This window comes from Anneissia japonica, unplaced genomic scaffold (genome assembly GCF_011630105.1).
Source record: "Anneissia japonica isolate Jap-2015-1 unplaced genomic scaffold, ASM1163010v1 scaffold288105_len30852_cov201, whole genome shotgun sequence".
Lineage (NCBI taxonomy): Eukaryota > Metazoa > Echinodermata > Crinoidea > Comatulida > Comatulidae > Anneissia > Anneissia japonica.
In genome coordinates, this window is record NW_022747740.1 from 16,798 (window position 1) to 31,625 (window position 14,828).

Genomic DNA, 14,828 nt, shown 5'->3' on the forward strand with positions numbered 1-14,828 from the left:
TTGAGTATGTACTTTACATAGGCCTACTTCAAGAACGTGATTTCACAACCACCTCAGCCCCACCTTGGCTGGGGCTCAGGTGAGTAAATTTGAGGAAATAGTACCTCTCGAGATGGCCGGAAATGACACTTTTATATAGTAAAATTCATCATCATCACATTACCATTATAGTCAAAATGAAACGCCAACAAAATTGTCATGATCTTTTATCAGGGATCTACTTAATATCCTTAACTTAGGCCTAATTATAGCTTACTAAGCTTTAACTATATATACTATATTATGATCAACAAATCACAACTTTTTAACGCATTTAGCACAATTTTCTTCACTTTTTATTGTTATTAATATTAATATCAATTATTTTTATCGTCCTCATCATCATTGTTATTATTATTATTACTATTATTATTATTACTATTAGTAGTAGTATTATTAAACAAACATTTAAAAAACAAACATTGCAATAGGATAAAATGACAGTATCGCATTTCTATCTTAAAAGACCTGGCCTGAGGTTTATGAATTTAAGATTTTTTTTAATCACGCTTAGGCCTATGTCTTCTATTAGGCCTATGTATAACGTGTACTGATGCATTACATGTTTAGAAGTATTAATTTTGAGTGATCCCAGGAAAGAATTTGTATTGGCTTTAAGAATAAGCTTTAAAATGTTAACACTGTGTACAAAGGGGGGGGGGGGAGCCGCGGCTCCCACGGCTCCCCCCCTGGATACGTCCTTGATATGAATAACAATTCTGTAAACATTAATGGTTTCGACTTACTTCGCCTTGATCGATCTAAGGACGTCACAAGGAAATCGAAAGGTGGTGGATTATGTTTTTATGTGAACAATCGTTGGTGTAGCAACACCAAAGTCTTATCTACCATTTGTGATAAGAATATTGAACTGATGTGTCTCGCACTTCGTCCATTTTATCTTCCGCGGGAGTTCTTTATTGTATATACCACCGGACGCTAATGCTGATTATGCTTCTAATATTATGACCAATAACAATCACCCTCTATACCATGAGTATAATTGGTTAAAATTTGGCAAGCGTCTACGCAGCACTCAATGTAGAACTAACCGGTATTTGAATTCGTTCATTCCATTCTCCATCAGATTATAACAATAACGGCTAGATATAATCTCTCTATACTCAATACCAGGTCTTATCTCTGTATATTTTTACTTTATACTGTTTTGTATATTTTTGCTATTCTTAGTTTTTATTTCTTTGTAATTTTGTATTTCATTGTATTGCGATTGTTGCCTTACATGAGTTTCCACAAGGACCAAATAAATTTGAATCTGAATCTGAAACATTGATCCCATCGAAAATCACTTAAAACAATTTCACTTAAAAGTAAATAAAGAAAAAACAGAGTATACTATTATAATTAAAAGAAAAAAAAGTCATTGAAAAAGAGGATTTGAGAAAAACAAAGAAAGTTGGGTCTCTTCTGGACGACACAGAAGATATAGCCTGACGAAAACAGTTAGCGTCCACTGCAATGAACAAATTATCAGCTGTTTGGATAAGAAAAGGCAAAATTAAAGAGAAAGTCAGACTAAAACTATATAACTCACTAGTCAAGCCAATACTTCTCTACAACAGCAGCACATGTTGTGCTAAAAACATATTTCACAAGAAACACCTTCGACAATTGATAAAAATAAAATATCCTCATAAAATTTCTAATAAAAAACTGTACACTAGATGCCAATCCCGACCAATATCACTAGACACTTTTGAAGCCCGGTGGCGATTGACGGATAACATCCAAAGACACGATAACTCAACACCCACGAATATAACAATAGACTTCTATTTCAGCACGACCAATAACAAAAATAAAATGTTGAAGTGAAGAAACTCTCTCCGATTCAGTTTTCTTCCACGGTGGTTGTTTACCCATGATTTTCCGTATAATTTCGTGAAAGGTCGCATATTTTAATTGGCTCATATTTAAGTAATGTAACTAATTTGTCGTGGATTTGTTTATCTTCTATATACATATGTCAACGCCGATCGCGAATTTGTGACCGCGGCCCACGACCTAAAAGTGAACTTTTTCTCATGCGCAGATGACTTTTAGTGAAGTCATTACGTTCTACAGCCTATCGTCATCTTGCAAGCGAAAGCTCCAATATTTTGGCTATCAACGTACAGTATCATCATTTATCTTCAGGGAGTTGTAAGTAAATTATCCCAGACTCCCTGCTGAAATAAAACAGTTTATTTTGGCTCTATCGTCGTAAGTATGCATTGACAATCCGAAAAAATAGCCACACAGAAACTGGCAGTAGGGCCTAGCCAGTCTAAAGCTAAAGCATAAGATCGACCATGATGGAGTTATTTATCTATAAGTTTATGATTCGTCCAACCCTAGCCAGAAGAATAAAAACAATAATAATTTATATTTAAAAATGTAATATAAATAAAATAATTATAATATAATAATAACAACAATAATAGTAAGAACTCAAGCTTAAAACAAACTGTATACCGTAGACCTACACCAATTATATTACTCTGATTTCTATATTTTATACTTTCCACATTTCTCATATTTTGCACTGAGTGCATCCTCAATAATACATTTTTTTAAGTTTGGAAATATAAATCAAATTTTCATAGGAAATATTTCTTGTTTATGTGTATACTGAAACTAAATAAAAGTACAGCAAATTGTAAGGTATATTCCAAAAACTGGTAGAAATAGCCTTGATATCCTTGTTAAAAAACGAATATTAAGTTATAAATGGAGGCGTATTTCTCAGGATGAAGAAACCATTCAAACGTAAAATAATTTTTACAATAAATAAATATAGATAAATGACAATAACTAATCTTATATAAATAAATGAAAACCAACTGACCTCGTTCATTCTAGTATCAAACGTTGTCAGTGCTTCTTCAAATTGTTTTTGATTTTCAGTTCTTGCGGTTGCCTGTATTCAGTGAAAATACGAGGTATTTATTGCCTACCTGTGAAATAATTTCTGATTAAATAGACATGTGGATAATCACATCTGAACTGCTGTATTATTATAATTTTCTTTTAGTTTATATATTTGTAGTAATTCGCAAGTTTGGTGGATAAGATACTTGCATTATAATTTAAGGGTTGCTAGTTCGAATCCAGGATTTAAAAAAAGCAACTCTACTTTCTAAGCCAATCCAATTTGGTCATTTATAATGCGCATTTCCTTACACATACGAAGCACTGCACCTCACATACTCAGGCACCTCACAATTCAAAGGCAGTCATGATCAATGCCAAACCCAAGCAAGAACCCGTACACCCGGCGTTAATGGTCCACCTAGATTGGGAATGTTTAATTTCAATCATATCATGTATACACAGTTGGGGGGATGCAGTAGACGGTACGATCGCACTCGTCTACCTAAATTGTATTAAGGAAAATAATTGTTGTATTATATTGTTGACGTATTATATTTTTCATTATGAAAATAGTACCGGTAAGATTTTTTAAAGTATGTGAGTGCAAATTCTATGCACCTTGAGGTCCATATTTTTTCACCTCAGTCCCAACCATGGTGGGGCTGAGGTGGTGTTGACTCACGCTTTAACTGCTAAATCCTGCATCCGCCCCAGCACAGTGTAGTATCAAATTTGCATTTGTGGGCATTTGGATCGTAAACAACCCGCCGTTTACCTTTTTTTTTTTGAATGTTTAGCTTTCTAAATGCACTCCTCCACATTGATTACGATACGGAAGTGGAACTTGAAACTGCCGTTGACTGTTATGTTCGCAAGCATAGTCGTACTAGACAGTTTGTTACGTTAATTAAAAATTTAAAATATACCTAAACACAGCCTCATTTAAATAGCGTTAATAATGCCCAGATGTCCTGGACCCCGGCGGTGGCCCTAGGCGACCCCCTTCCCCAGCCAGGTTTGGTCCGTTTCCCTGAAAAAAACCCCATTCACAACCAAGGGTACGGGCTTGTAATATGTATAATAAGTAAAATTAACAAATATATATAAAATAAAAATATATACAATATATATTATATAAATAGAAAGTATGTTGTTTATTTTTTGAATTATGGAATAAATAGAATGGTACATTAAACAAAACTATAAAATATGTTATTGTTTGTACTCTGTAGGTGTTTGTTTTGCTATGATATGAACTGGCTACAGTAGGCCTCCCTAATATTAATTGATAATGTTCCATTGGCTGAACAAGAAACTCACTTCCATCAAATTGTTTGCCGCAATGTATTTCATCATTTTACTTTTGATATCTTCTATTAATGTTTTTTCTAATTCTTCATACTTCACAGTGCGATTGAAGCCACATTTTTGCTTGAAGTCCTCCACTGCTTGCTTTTTCTTTTCCTCAAAAATGTCATCAATGTGGTCTTGGTAGATTTTACACAACTGTCAGTAAAAGGAAAAAATAATTTCTAACATTGTGAAAGCATATAATAGTAGCAGATTTTCTGATCTGATTGTTTATTATCATTATGGTAATTGCAACGTAGAAACCTCATTTAAATATTATTATAGGCCTAAACATTTCATTTTAGCTTGCAGTTATACTATATTTCATTTATCACGACACATTGATAAATCATACATATACAAATTAAGCATTTAAATTTTTGCCAACATGAAAGGTGACTAACCCCTTTCCTCTCAAGTTTAAGATTGATATTGTTTTTTTCAGTTAGTCAATTTTCAGTCAATACAATAATAGGCAACAAATAATCAAGCAAACCAATATTATAATAACACAACTTATCAATTTGTTACAAACAAAATTTCAAAGGAACCTAAAACATATTCGAGGAATATATAATATATAGGCCTATAATAAATAAATATGTATAATTAAAAATATAATAGAAATAAATTACAAAATAATGTGAAAAACAATGGCTGGAACTCGATTAAAATAAAATTGATAAACAAATATTTAAAGCCTTCAGTATTTGCAAGTGATAATACTTATAATACATGTATGTACATAATATACTATGTAAATTATAGGCCTAGCTATGTGTATGTTTCTGAGTGAAAATGCATATTTGTAATAAAATTTTATTAGTTTTATTTTTACCTCATCAATTTCTTTTTCAAAATTACGTATCACATCCAAAAGAGATTTTCTTGCATGTGCTATAGCATTAGCCTGTAAAATAAAAATTTCGATATATTTTAATTTCTTTAACTATGTCTACATTAGTGGCGGATTCAAGAAGCCCCAAGCGGCACGCCCCCCACCCACTTGTTAATAAAAGCAGAAATATGACTTCACAACTCAAAATAGTTATTAGCAGGACTCGGTGACCGACTAAAACACATACCTCCCTCTAACCTTGACGTTAATCAGTAATCAAAATATTTTCTGCCCTCCTTACCTCTATCTTCATTAATGAGACCTTTAGTATTTTTAAACGCACGGTTGATGGAAAAAATCTATTTACAACTAGCTTATTGACATCTTTACCAAAGATGTTTTAGTAGTCAAATATTGTACGTAGGATATGGAGAGTGTGGAGAGTGTAACTCTCAGCTTCTATTAGCTATATGCTTCCTTTATTTGGCAGGTAATCTCTCTTTATTGATTCTTTCATTAAAATAGTGAAAACGAAACATGACAAAATTCAAAAAGCCACATTCAAAAAGATAGCATAATCGACATTACAATTATGCCTACTAAGTACAAGAGTGACACCATCAATGTCGTGTGCATCAGTAACAGTAATAGTATTAGTAATGATAATATAAATAATAACTAGCAACAGCTACAACATTAACAGCAACACAGCAACAATAACAAACAACGACGACGACGACAAGAATAATAATAACTAGACTTACTATGTCTGTTTGTACAACAGAACATAGGGCTTTTCCTCATTGCTATAATGAGAAATTAATTTGAAATTGCAACAAAAAATTGTTAAAATACATAACGTAAAAAAACCAAGGAAAACCAAAATATTTATAGTACTAAAAAAAATTACGAAGTAAAAAAAAAACTGCTGCAATGGTAAGAGCGTACAATGAGATTCATAGCATGAGGCCAGAACATTTTTCGTTGCTGCAGTTGGTTTAAACCCTTTAAAAAACGCAAATTGCGTTTATATAATTTAATTAACTGTCCAAAAATTTTTTTAATGGTCTTCATATCCACACCCTACTCAGGATCGTCACCAAAAGTTGGACCATGAAAAACTATTCTGCAAAGTTTCATTTTGATTCATTTATAACTGAGAAGTAAGCATTTTAAATAATCCTCAATTTCACACCCGAATTTGGATTGTCACCAACACCTAAACATTTCTCCCTTGTAACTTGGTTAAACTTTCCCAAAAGTTTAATTCAAATCAGTTAATCCGTTTGTGATATCTCAGGTCTGGGACGTTTTTCTTTGAATTTAATCATTTTGTTTTATTGGACTATGTCAAACTATTATAGAAAGTTTAATTTAGGTCCACTGATAAGTATTTTGAAATATTTAGGTCTGGACCTCAGAAATTTAAATGACCTTAAATTTACACCCTAAACTAGATCATCACCAACACATAATAATTTCTTCCTTGTAAGTTGATTAAACTTTTCCGAAAGTTTCAATCAGGTCATCAATTGATCCGTTTTTTAAATATCCTTTCCTTTGAATGGTCCATATATCCACACCCAACTCCGGATCGTCATAAACATGTAATCATTTATTTACTAGACCTTTACAAACTATTATAGAAAGTTTCATTTAGACCCATTGATTTTTTTTTTTAGATATTTAGGTATGGGACCTCAAAAATTTATATAACACTCAAATTTACACTATAAACTGGATTGTCTGCAACACTAAATAAATTCTTTTTTGTAACTTATTTAAACTTTTCCGAAAGTTTCAATCAGATCAGTTGACCCGTTTTGAATTATCTGGTGTAGAGTGTTTTATGAATTGGGGACTTTTAGATAAGAGAAAATAGCATTTTAATACAAGCAAACTAGGAAAATTACTATATCCATCCATCATGGTTGAGGCTGAGGTGAGAACATGTTAACAATTAGGGACTTTTAAATCCAGGTAATGGCACTTTAATACTTAAAATGTATGTCGGTTAAATTTAACATTTAAAAAGGGGCACTTTATATTTCTTTTCAACCCTTGAAAGGGGAATGTGGTGCTCAGGCACCCTCAGCACCCCCTGGATATGACACTGCAGCATTATCTTCCATGTTCTCTCTTTATCGAGTACACCAGGTAAATGATGAGCAAAGTTATAACTTTTTATTTGACTGTTTTCCACAAATCCCTGTTTTCCATAAGCTGTGGAATGTACTGCCACTGTGTGTTTAGATCCTTTTCTAATTGATAAATGTATGTAGTCGGGGCCATCCTTGCTTCCTTTTCCCATGTATTGGTTCCCAATTGGGAAACCCTTGAAATAAATTCATTTTTACTTCTGTAGCAATGTTCAGCAAATCCTTTATTTCTTTATTAATTTTCAAATGCCTTACATAAAATTGCAATCACAGAAAAATATTTGAATACATTTAAGGCAGACGGGGAGTTCAGACACGGAGTCCATCAGCCGGTAGCCCCTTTGAGATACAAATTAAACAAGCATAAGGGAAAATCAGAAAACAACTAGTCCAATCCTTAAGGATCAATAATGTTTATGGAACGATATTTTGTTGACGCGAGCTGTGCGGTACAAAACAGAGGAGATACTGTAGTGTTTATGTGACGTAATAAACTTGCAAAACATGGCGAAACAGGTACTGATTTTTGGTGTTTTTTTTTTGGCTGTTTTTTCGTTGTTATCCAATATCCAGCCTTGAAAAGTAGCGGAATGTGGTCCTGATCTATAGAAGCCCCAGTGTATGAGATATGAGCACATTCCTGCCAGCGGTTTCAGAGGAGATAGGTGAAGTTACGCGGTGGCGATTTAGCAGAATTAATATATAGATAGAAGAGATAGATATTATGTATAAGAATGTACTGACGATAGGCGAAATTCCAAACGAAGGATTTATCCATGCAACAATTAGATGATTATCCGTCATACAATTATACTTTACTTATTTTAATTTTTTCCATTATAATCCAATTATGTATGTATTTTTATAATAATTTTTCATCTATATCTTGAAATGCTCTATTATCATTATTATTATTATCATTTAAAATGTGTCTTTCTTTTTGTCTTTTTTTTCCTCGTTAATGTGTTGTTAAATGTTTTGGGCACATCCATCACAAGCTCTGCTTTTCGGAATTGTGCCCCCTTCAATACTAATCCTATTTATTTGTTACATTTCAATGTAATTCACGTTTTGAAGGTAATAAACGTTGTTTCTTTTACTTTACCTATAAGCTATGAATTACAGTAGCTTCAAAATTGGCGTTGTATGGAATGAAGACTCTTGGTTTAAATCCGTAATGATATCCTACGATTCCCACCACAGACCTATATTTATATGGTGTTTGTGTTTCCAGTGGTTAGCAGCAACCTGACAATATATATATATATATATATATCTGTCTCTTAATATGAAATGCCTATTTGCTTTAATTGATATTATTATACTATATTAGCAGTATTGTAGTTACAGATACATAAGTCCATTTAACTCTTAGTCGGAGGTGCACTTCAGGTCATTTTTGTATCATATATTCAATTAGACCGACTTGATTTGATCTGATTTATTATATTTCTTGAAAATAAAAATAGACCATACTAAACCTTGTGTACATGGGTCAATGGTCATATCGGCATATTTGTTTTTAAAAATGGTCCAATCCAATAAACAGAAACATGTGTAAATGAATAATTTGAGATCACTATCAAGTCTCTACAGACAGTATGATAGGCATATGCATTGAAATATGTCATTGAAGCAAACATTGAAGCATTTCCGGTCATTTGTTTAGCAAACTTTTCTATTATTCCAAATAGAAACATGAAAACATGAATATTCCAAACAAATTGGTACCAAAATTAACTCTCTACCGCCAGTGGTTGTGGAGATATAATGATTCTATGGCTATGACTTTGAAACATGTTAAACGGCTTTTCCGGTCATATTTTAGTAATGTGCTCAGAACAAACTGGCATCAAAATTAACTCTCCACCACAGCGGTTGTGGAGATAATAAGGACTCAGTTAACTATGACATTTGAAGCATGTCAAAGGTCAAAAACGACATTTCCGGTCATTTTGTAACAAAGTTTTTGTTGGAACAAATATAAACATAATTGTTTCGAACAAATTGACACGACAATTAACTCTCTACCACCAGTGGTTGCGGAGATATGATCACCATATGGCTACAACCTTGAAACGTGTCAAAGGTTAGAAACGGCTTTTCCGGTCATTTTGTAGTATTCTGAACAAATAGACACCAAAATTAACTCTCTACCACCAGCATGGTTTCGGAGATATGACGACCGTATAGCTATAACATTTGATTCTGACCTTTTGCCCTTTCACCACATTTTGAAAATGTGTTACCAAGCCAAAATGATTCTTAGTCCACCTTAAACCAATTTCTGAAGTCAAATTATCTGGACCTCAAAGTGCATACACAGCCTCGTCTGGCTACTAGGGTATGATGTGTTGTGAGCGAATTTAATTTGTAATTGTCCTGTATTCTTGTTAATAATAATAATAATAATAATAATAATAATAATAAAATAATAATAATAATAATAATAATAATGATAATGATAATAATAATAATAATAATAATAATATTAATATTAATAATAATAATAATAATAATAATAATAATAATAATAATATGCAGAAATTTATAACGCGCAAATTCAAAAAACATTATCAAAAGCGCAGTGAACAATTAACCCAATTTAAGCGATTTTGTAAACAAAAATAGATGCTTAAAATACTATGATGTCGTGCATTTGAGGCAACAACATCGATATATTTAAAAGGACTATAAAATGACAGACGCGAAAAGTTTGCTTTTTAACATTTTTATGTGATGAATATTCACACCAATGTCTTGGTATCATATAATAATACAAGATGTAATAATATCTAAATTGTTGGGCCTAATGTCAGCGTCGAGTTTCCTAGTCCTGTTATCATTCGTTAATTGAACAACTATTTAATAGTATTTAGTATTTTTAGACTGGCTGTAAATGTATTAAACTTCAGAATCTACTATCAATCACTTTTTTTTTATTCTTGCATTGGTTCAAATACAAACCCCATACAAAAACTGAATCTCGAGGCCATAAAAGCGAATGGTACGTCGTGTGTTGTTTTATCAAAATCGAACTCTAGGTTACTCGCTAAGTTTGCTCGCGATGCACAAAACAGCTGATCACTGAGGCTGACGCAGGCATGAAAACAGCGCATGCGCAAAATACGTTCTATAAGGATGATTATGAATTCATAGAATTTTACCAAAATATCCTACGTTAAGAAAATTCACAGCCTGAAAATACACATTTATATACAACTCGCGAGTGAAGGCCTACAGGGAGGGGATCTTTAACTGAAAAGAAATTTTTTTTTTCAATGAGGAAAAACGATTTTTAAAATTATATCATTCAAAATTCATTTGATAAGACACGGATTTCTTACAAAGAAAATGTGCCAACATAATGGTAATTTGAAGACAAAAGTGATGGGTGCATTTTTTTCAGTCTTTTCTAGTGAATTTTTACTTGGATAGTGAACTGAATTAAAACAGCCAAAATTAGTTTGATCAATGGCTATATTCGACTGGTCGTTCTTCGTTAAACCACGCCCACCTGCGCAGTGGTAAAATCTTACCTAACGAAGGCGAGCAGTTGAATAGAAAGCTGGTAAATACTCAACAAAACAAAATGGCTGCGTAGTTACAAACCAGTTGAATGAAAATAGTACCAGTCGAATAAAATGAATGAAGACAAGATTTCTTAAGAATGGCAGTTAATGCCTGGATGTTGGAATGAAAGCCTGTCCAACTATTTAATTATTTCTTTTTTAAATGCCTAGACCACTTTCACAATCACGTTTCTGACTGCAATCGAATTTTGTGTAACGTTTTTTTTTTTTTCTAAAATAAAGATATTTTGGTATACCATATGAATTTGTAAGGGCCAAAACAGCACCTAACAGAACAGATTAATTCTTACTTTCTAGCGCGTATCATTCAATGTTTCCTGTGCGAGTTCAGCGCGTGATGTATAGGCTACGTAGTGAACCGGCGAACGCTTGCATTCATTTCACTGTAACATGTGAATTTTGAGGGAAGCAAAATTATAACTGCAAACCTAATTATATTACCATGATGAGAATCTACTGATCATAAGCTTTCCATTCATATATTTCATGAAGTAAAAAGAGCAATATTAAGGGTCTAACTTATCAAACAAACACCAGGCACACTCCAGTCTTCGCATCAGTCGCCTGAGAAAAATTATTACGCTGAAACAAGCGCCTGTATACAATACAGTCAATGGTGTTTGGAAGGCTTGATTCTATTGGTTTCCAAAAGTGACGGAGCTAAATATTGACTAATCACAACCATTTTTACAACTAGTATGGTAGAAAAAATAAAGATCAACTTACAGAGAGAAAGAAACCGATTGGTCAAATACTTTGCGTTATTCTGATTAGAATTTAGTAACATGAGCCGTGAAAGGTAAAAAATCTGCTTTCTACGCTAGAAATCCAATGTAGTTCCAAATCCAACGGGATAAAACATAAATCTATCTCGTTTCATTTCATCTCATTAGAAAGATGAAAAATAGATCGTTTAATTATTTTTAAAAAGGAGAAAATTGATCTGATGAGCAGTTCCAAAGTTATGGTAGAAAAGGCTGTAAAAAAGGGTGTTTTAAGGTTTTTTTTAGAGTAGTTTTATCAATTTATGCCAGCGCGCTACTAAAGAGGGCGTACAAATTCATATGTATGGTAATAGTTACAACGAGGGATACATATCAAACTTAGGTAACAGCGTCTGACCGGTATGTACCTCAATTCAATGTTGAATGATAATTGTATTGTACTTTTTAAAAATGAGAACAATCTCCATTGTTCTCGTCTAATTATTAATTATTAATAAAGGTTTTCCATCAGGCACTCAACGACTCCAACCCAAAATTAAACTCAGACTCGAACACACACACTCATGTCAATTTTCTTGATGTCACAGTTAAGATCAACAATGGTAACATAGCCACATCTATCTACCATAAACCTACAGACAGAAATACTTATCTTAGTCCATTCAGCTTTCATCCACCACACACAACCAAATCTATAGCCAAGCCCTTAGACATCATCGTATCTGCTTTGACACTATTGATAGGGAACAGCAACTCAACCACCTCCGTAATTCATTCAACAACCTGCACTACAATTCCAAACTTGTTAATGAACAAATCTCTAAAGCCACTAGGATAGCACGAACCTCATGACCCACAGAAAGAAGGAGACCGATCATCGTGTCCCACCTATCGTCAAATCCACTCGTTAAACCATTACAACACATTATCAACGATCTATACTAGATAGCAAAGTGATCCTGTACTTCATAAAACCATACCTAACAAACCTATGCTTGCGTACAAACAACAACCCAACCTCAAACAATAGCTTACTTCTAACAAAGTACCCCACACCCCCACCACTAAGGGCACCATTCTATATAACCCACAGAAATGCCGATTTTTGCCCACATAGCAACACTAGCAGTACCATTACAGGGCCTAATCAAGTTATATACTGTACAGAATCAGTGGATCGTTTTCATGTTTTTCATCTAACGCCATCTATGCCATTACATGCACTAAATGTCCTGGTACTATTTACATAGGAGAAACTTGCCAAACTGTCAGACAACGGATAATGTCATAAATTTGACATTTGTCACAACAGCAATTCATTTCAATTTACCAGGACATAATATTACACACTTTAAAGTAGCTGTGCTCCTAAAAAATTGCTTTAAAAACAGAAATGACAGATTAAATGCCGAACAAACATTTATTCATAAATGTAATAGCATTAATATTGGCCTCAATATAGATGTAGGCTTCAGCCACTATAAGATGATAAGACGTTTGTTATACTAACTCCATTGTTCATAATTAGCTCCATGACTGCACAGATAGTTTATCTGCCTAGCTCTGTTTATTAGTAGAATAGTAAGTTGCTTGATTACACTTGTTATCTCTGATCATTGTATACTACATTGTATCCGACTGCATGCTAATTGGTTATTTGTGCTGTTGCTAATTATGTATGCATAAACTCTTTTCTATTTTGTTTTCAATCTTTTACTTCACACACCTGATGAAGCTGACATTAACTGCCAGCAAAAGCTTGTGTTGAATAAATAACATCTAAGTTAGTTTCAGAGTGCTGCCTTTTAATTTTCTTTGTTAATTATTAATTAAATTAAATTAAATATATATATCACACAGGTCAAAAATATCTAAATCTAAAAGGCCTTATAATAGGGGGTCCTTAAAATACTTAATATGTCACGTCGGCGTTGGTTATGAAATAAATTCCAAATGTTCTCACCTCAGCTATGCATGTGATTTCAAACATGTTTCCTTCAGTGATATCCTTAATGTACCTCTGTAATGCAGATAAAGAATATTATATATTTCATTATAAAATTAAAGTTTTTGTAACAATAATTAAGCTTAAATTTGATAGCCAGATAATACCTTAACATAATGGAATAGGCTTTCACATGTAATGTCTTTTCCATCAATTCTTTTGAGTTCGGGCACATCTGCTAAAAACAGAAGCTGCACCAATTCCTTCATCTGCACTTGAAATCTGTTACCAATGTCTAAAAATGATTGATCATATCACATTTAAGATTTTAAGTGCAAATTTTCATTATTAGCCTTTTCGTTATTGTTATTAAGTACCATCATTATTGCTAATATTATCATTGTGATTATCATTACCTTAATTATTTAGTACTCATGGATTAACTTTTTTTTTGTAGAATTACTGCAGTTTTTTTTTCACCACCAGATGGAACCATATCAATTAAGTTTCTTCAAGATATTTAATGTTTTACTAATAAATTATAATGTTGCATCTCTATTGCTTTAAATGTTTCCTATTTATTTGATGTTGCTGTTTTTGTACGTAACTTATTTGTTTTTAATAGCCTTAGTCTAAGTCTTTTTATATCGTTGTTTGAATTGTAATACCATCAAGATCCTAGTAGCTACTTCTAAGCAAGGGGTTAACATTTTACATACTCTTGCTTACCTTTAAATTTCCCACTGCTCTCACCCTCAACAATTTCATCTCCTGGGCGAGGCATAAGAAAACACATTATAGTATCAAACACCTGATGAATGGAGTTTCGTAAATCTATATTTTCTTTACTTTGGTTTGGGGATATTTCCTATAATAAAAACAATTAATCAAGAAATCATCAAATAAAATGTTAAAGAAATGAATGAATAAAGAAATTAGTAAGTGAATCAATGAATTAATTAATTAAATGAATGAATAAATGTCTTTATGAATTGGTTGATTAAATGGACGAATTAATGAATTAACTAACCTACCAATGAATCTTACAAATAAGTAAATGAATGAATAGATAAATCATAAAGAAGAATCATAACATACAAAAAAAGATAATAATAGTTTGAGCAATTCTAATGCTAATGCTAAATGAAACTTCAAATAGAACAATAATAAACTTTGAAAGAGGTTTGTAAGAAGTATGTTTAAATCCTGATGGTGTAAATGTTTGTTTTTAGGTAAGTCAGTGTACAAATACTGTTTCATTGTCCTTCTATAGGTACCATCAATTTGGATGAATATTCTTTCTAT

General features: G+C 32.5%; 1 protein-coding gene across 1 annotated transcript in view; it reads right to left on the reverse strand.

The window, feature by feature from the left end:
• LOC117120563 overlaps positions 1-14,386 on the reverse strand; it is a 27,190-nt gene extending 12,804 nt beyond the window's left edge. The window contains exons 1-6 of the mRNA XM_033265587.1: positions 14,253-14,386; positions 13,691-13,818; positions 13,542-13,598; positions 5,102-5,173; positions 4,234-4,419; positions 2,888-2,959 (exon numbers count right to left, since the gene is read on the reverse strand). Of these exons, the coding sequence (XP_033121478.1) occupies positions 2,888-2,959; positions 4,234-4,419; positions 5,102-5,173; positions 13,542-13,598; positions 13,691-13,818; positions 14,253-14,319 (582 nt within the window). The 5' untranslated portion in view covers positions 14,320-14,386. The remainder of the gene's footprint in view (positions 1-2,887; positions 2,960-4,233; positions 4,420-5,101; positions 5,174-13,541; positions 13,599-13,690; positions 13,819-14,252) is intronic.
• Between the last annotated feature and the right edge of the window lie 442 nt (positions 14,387-14,828).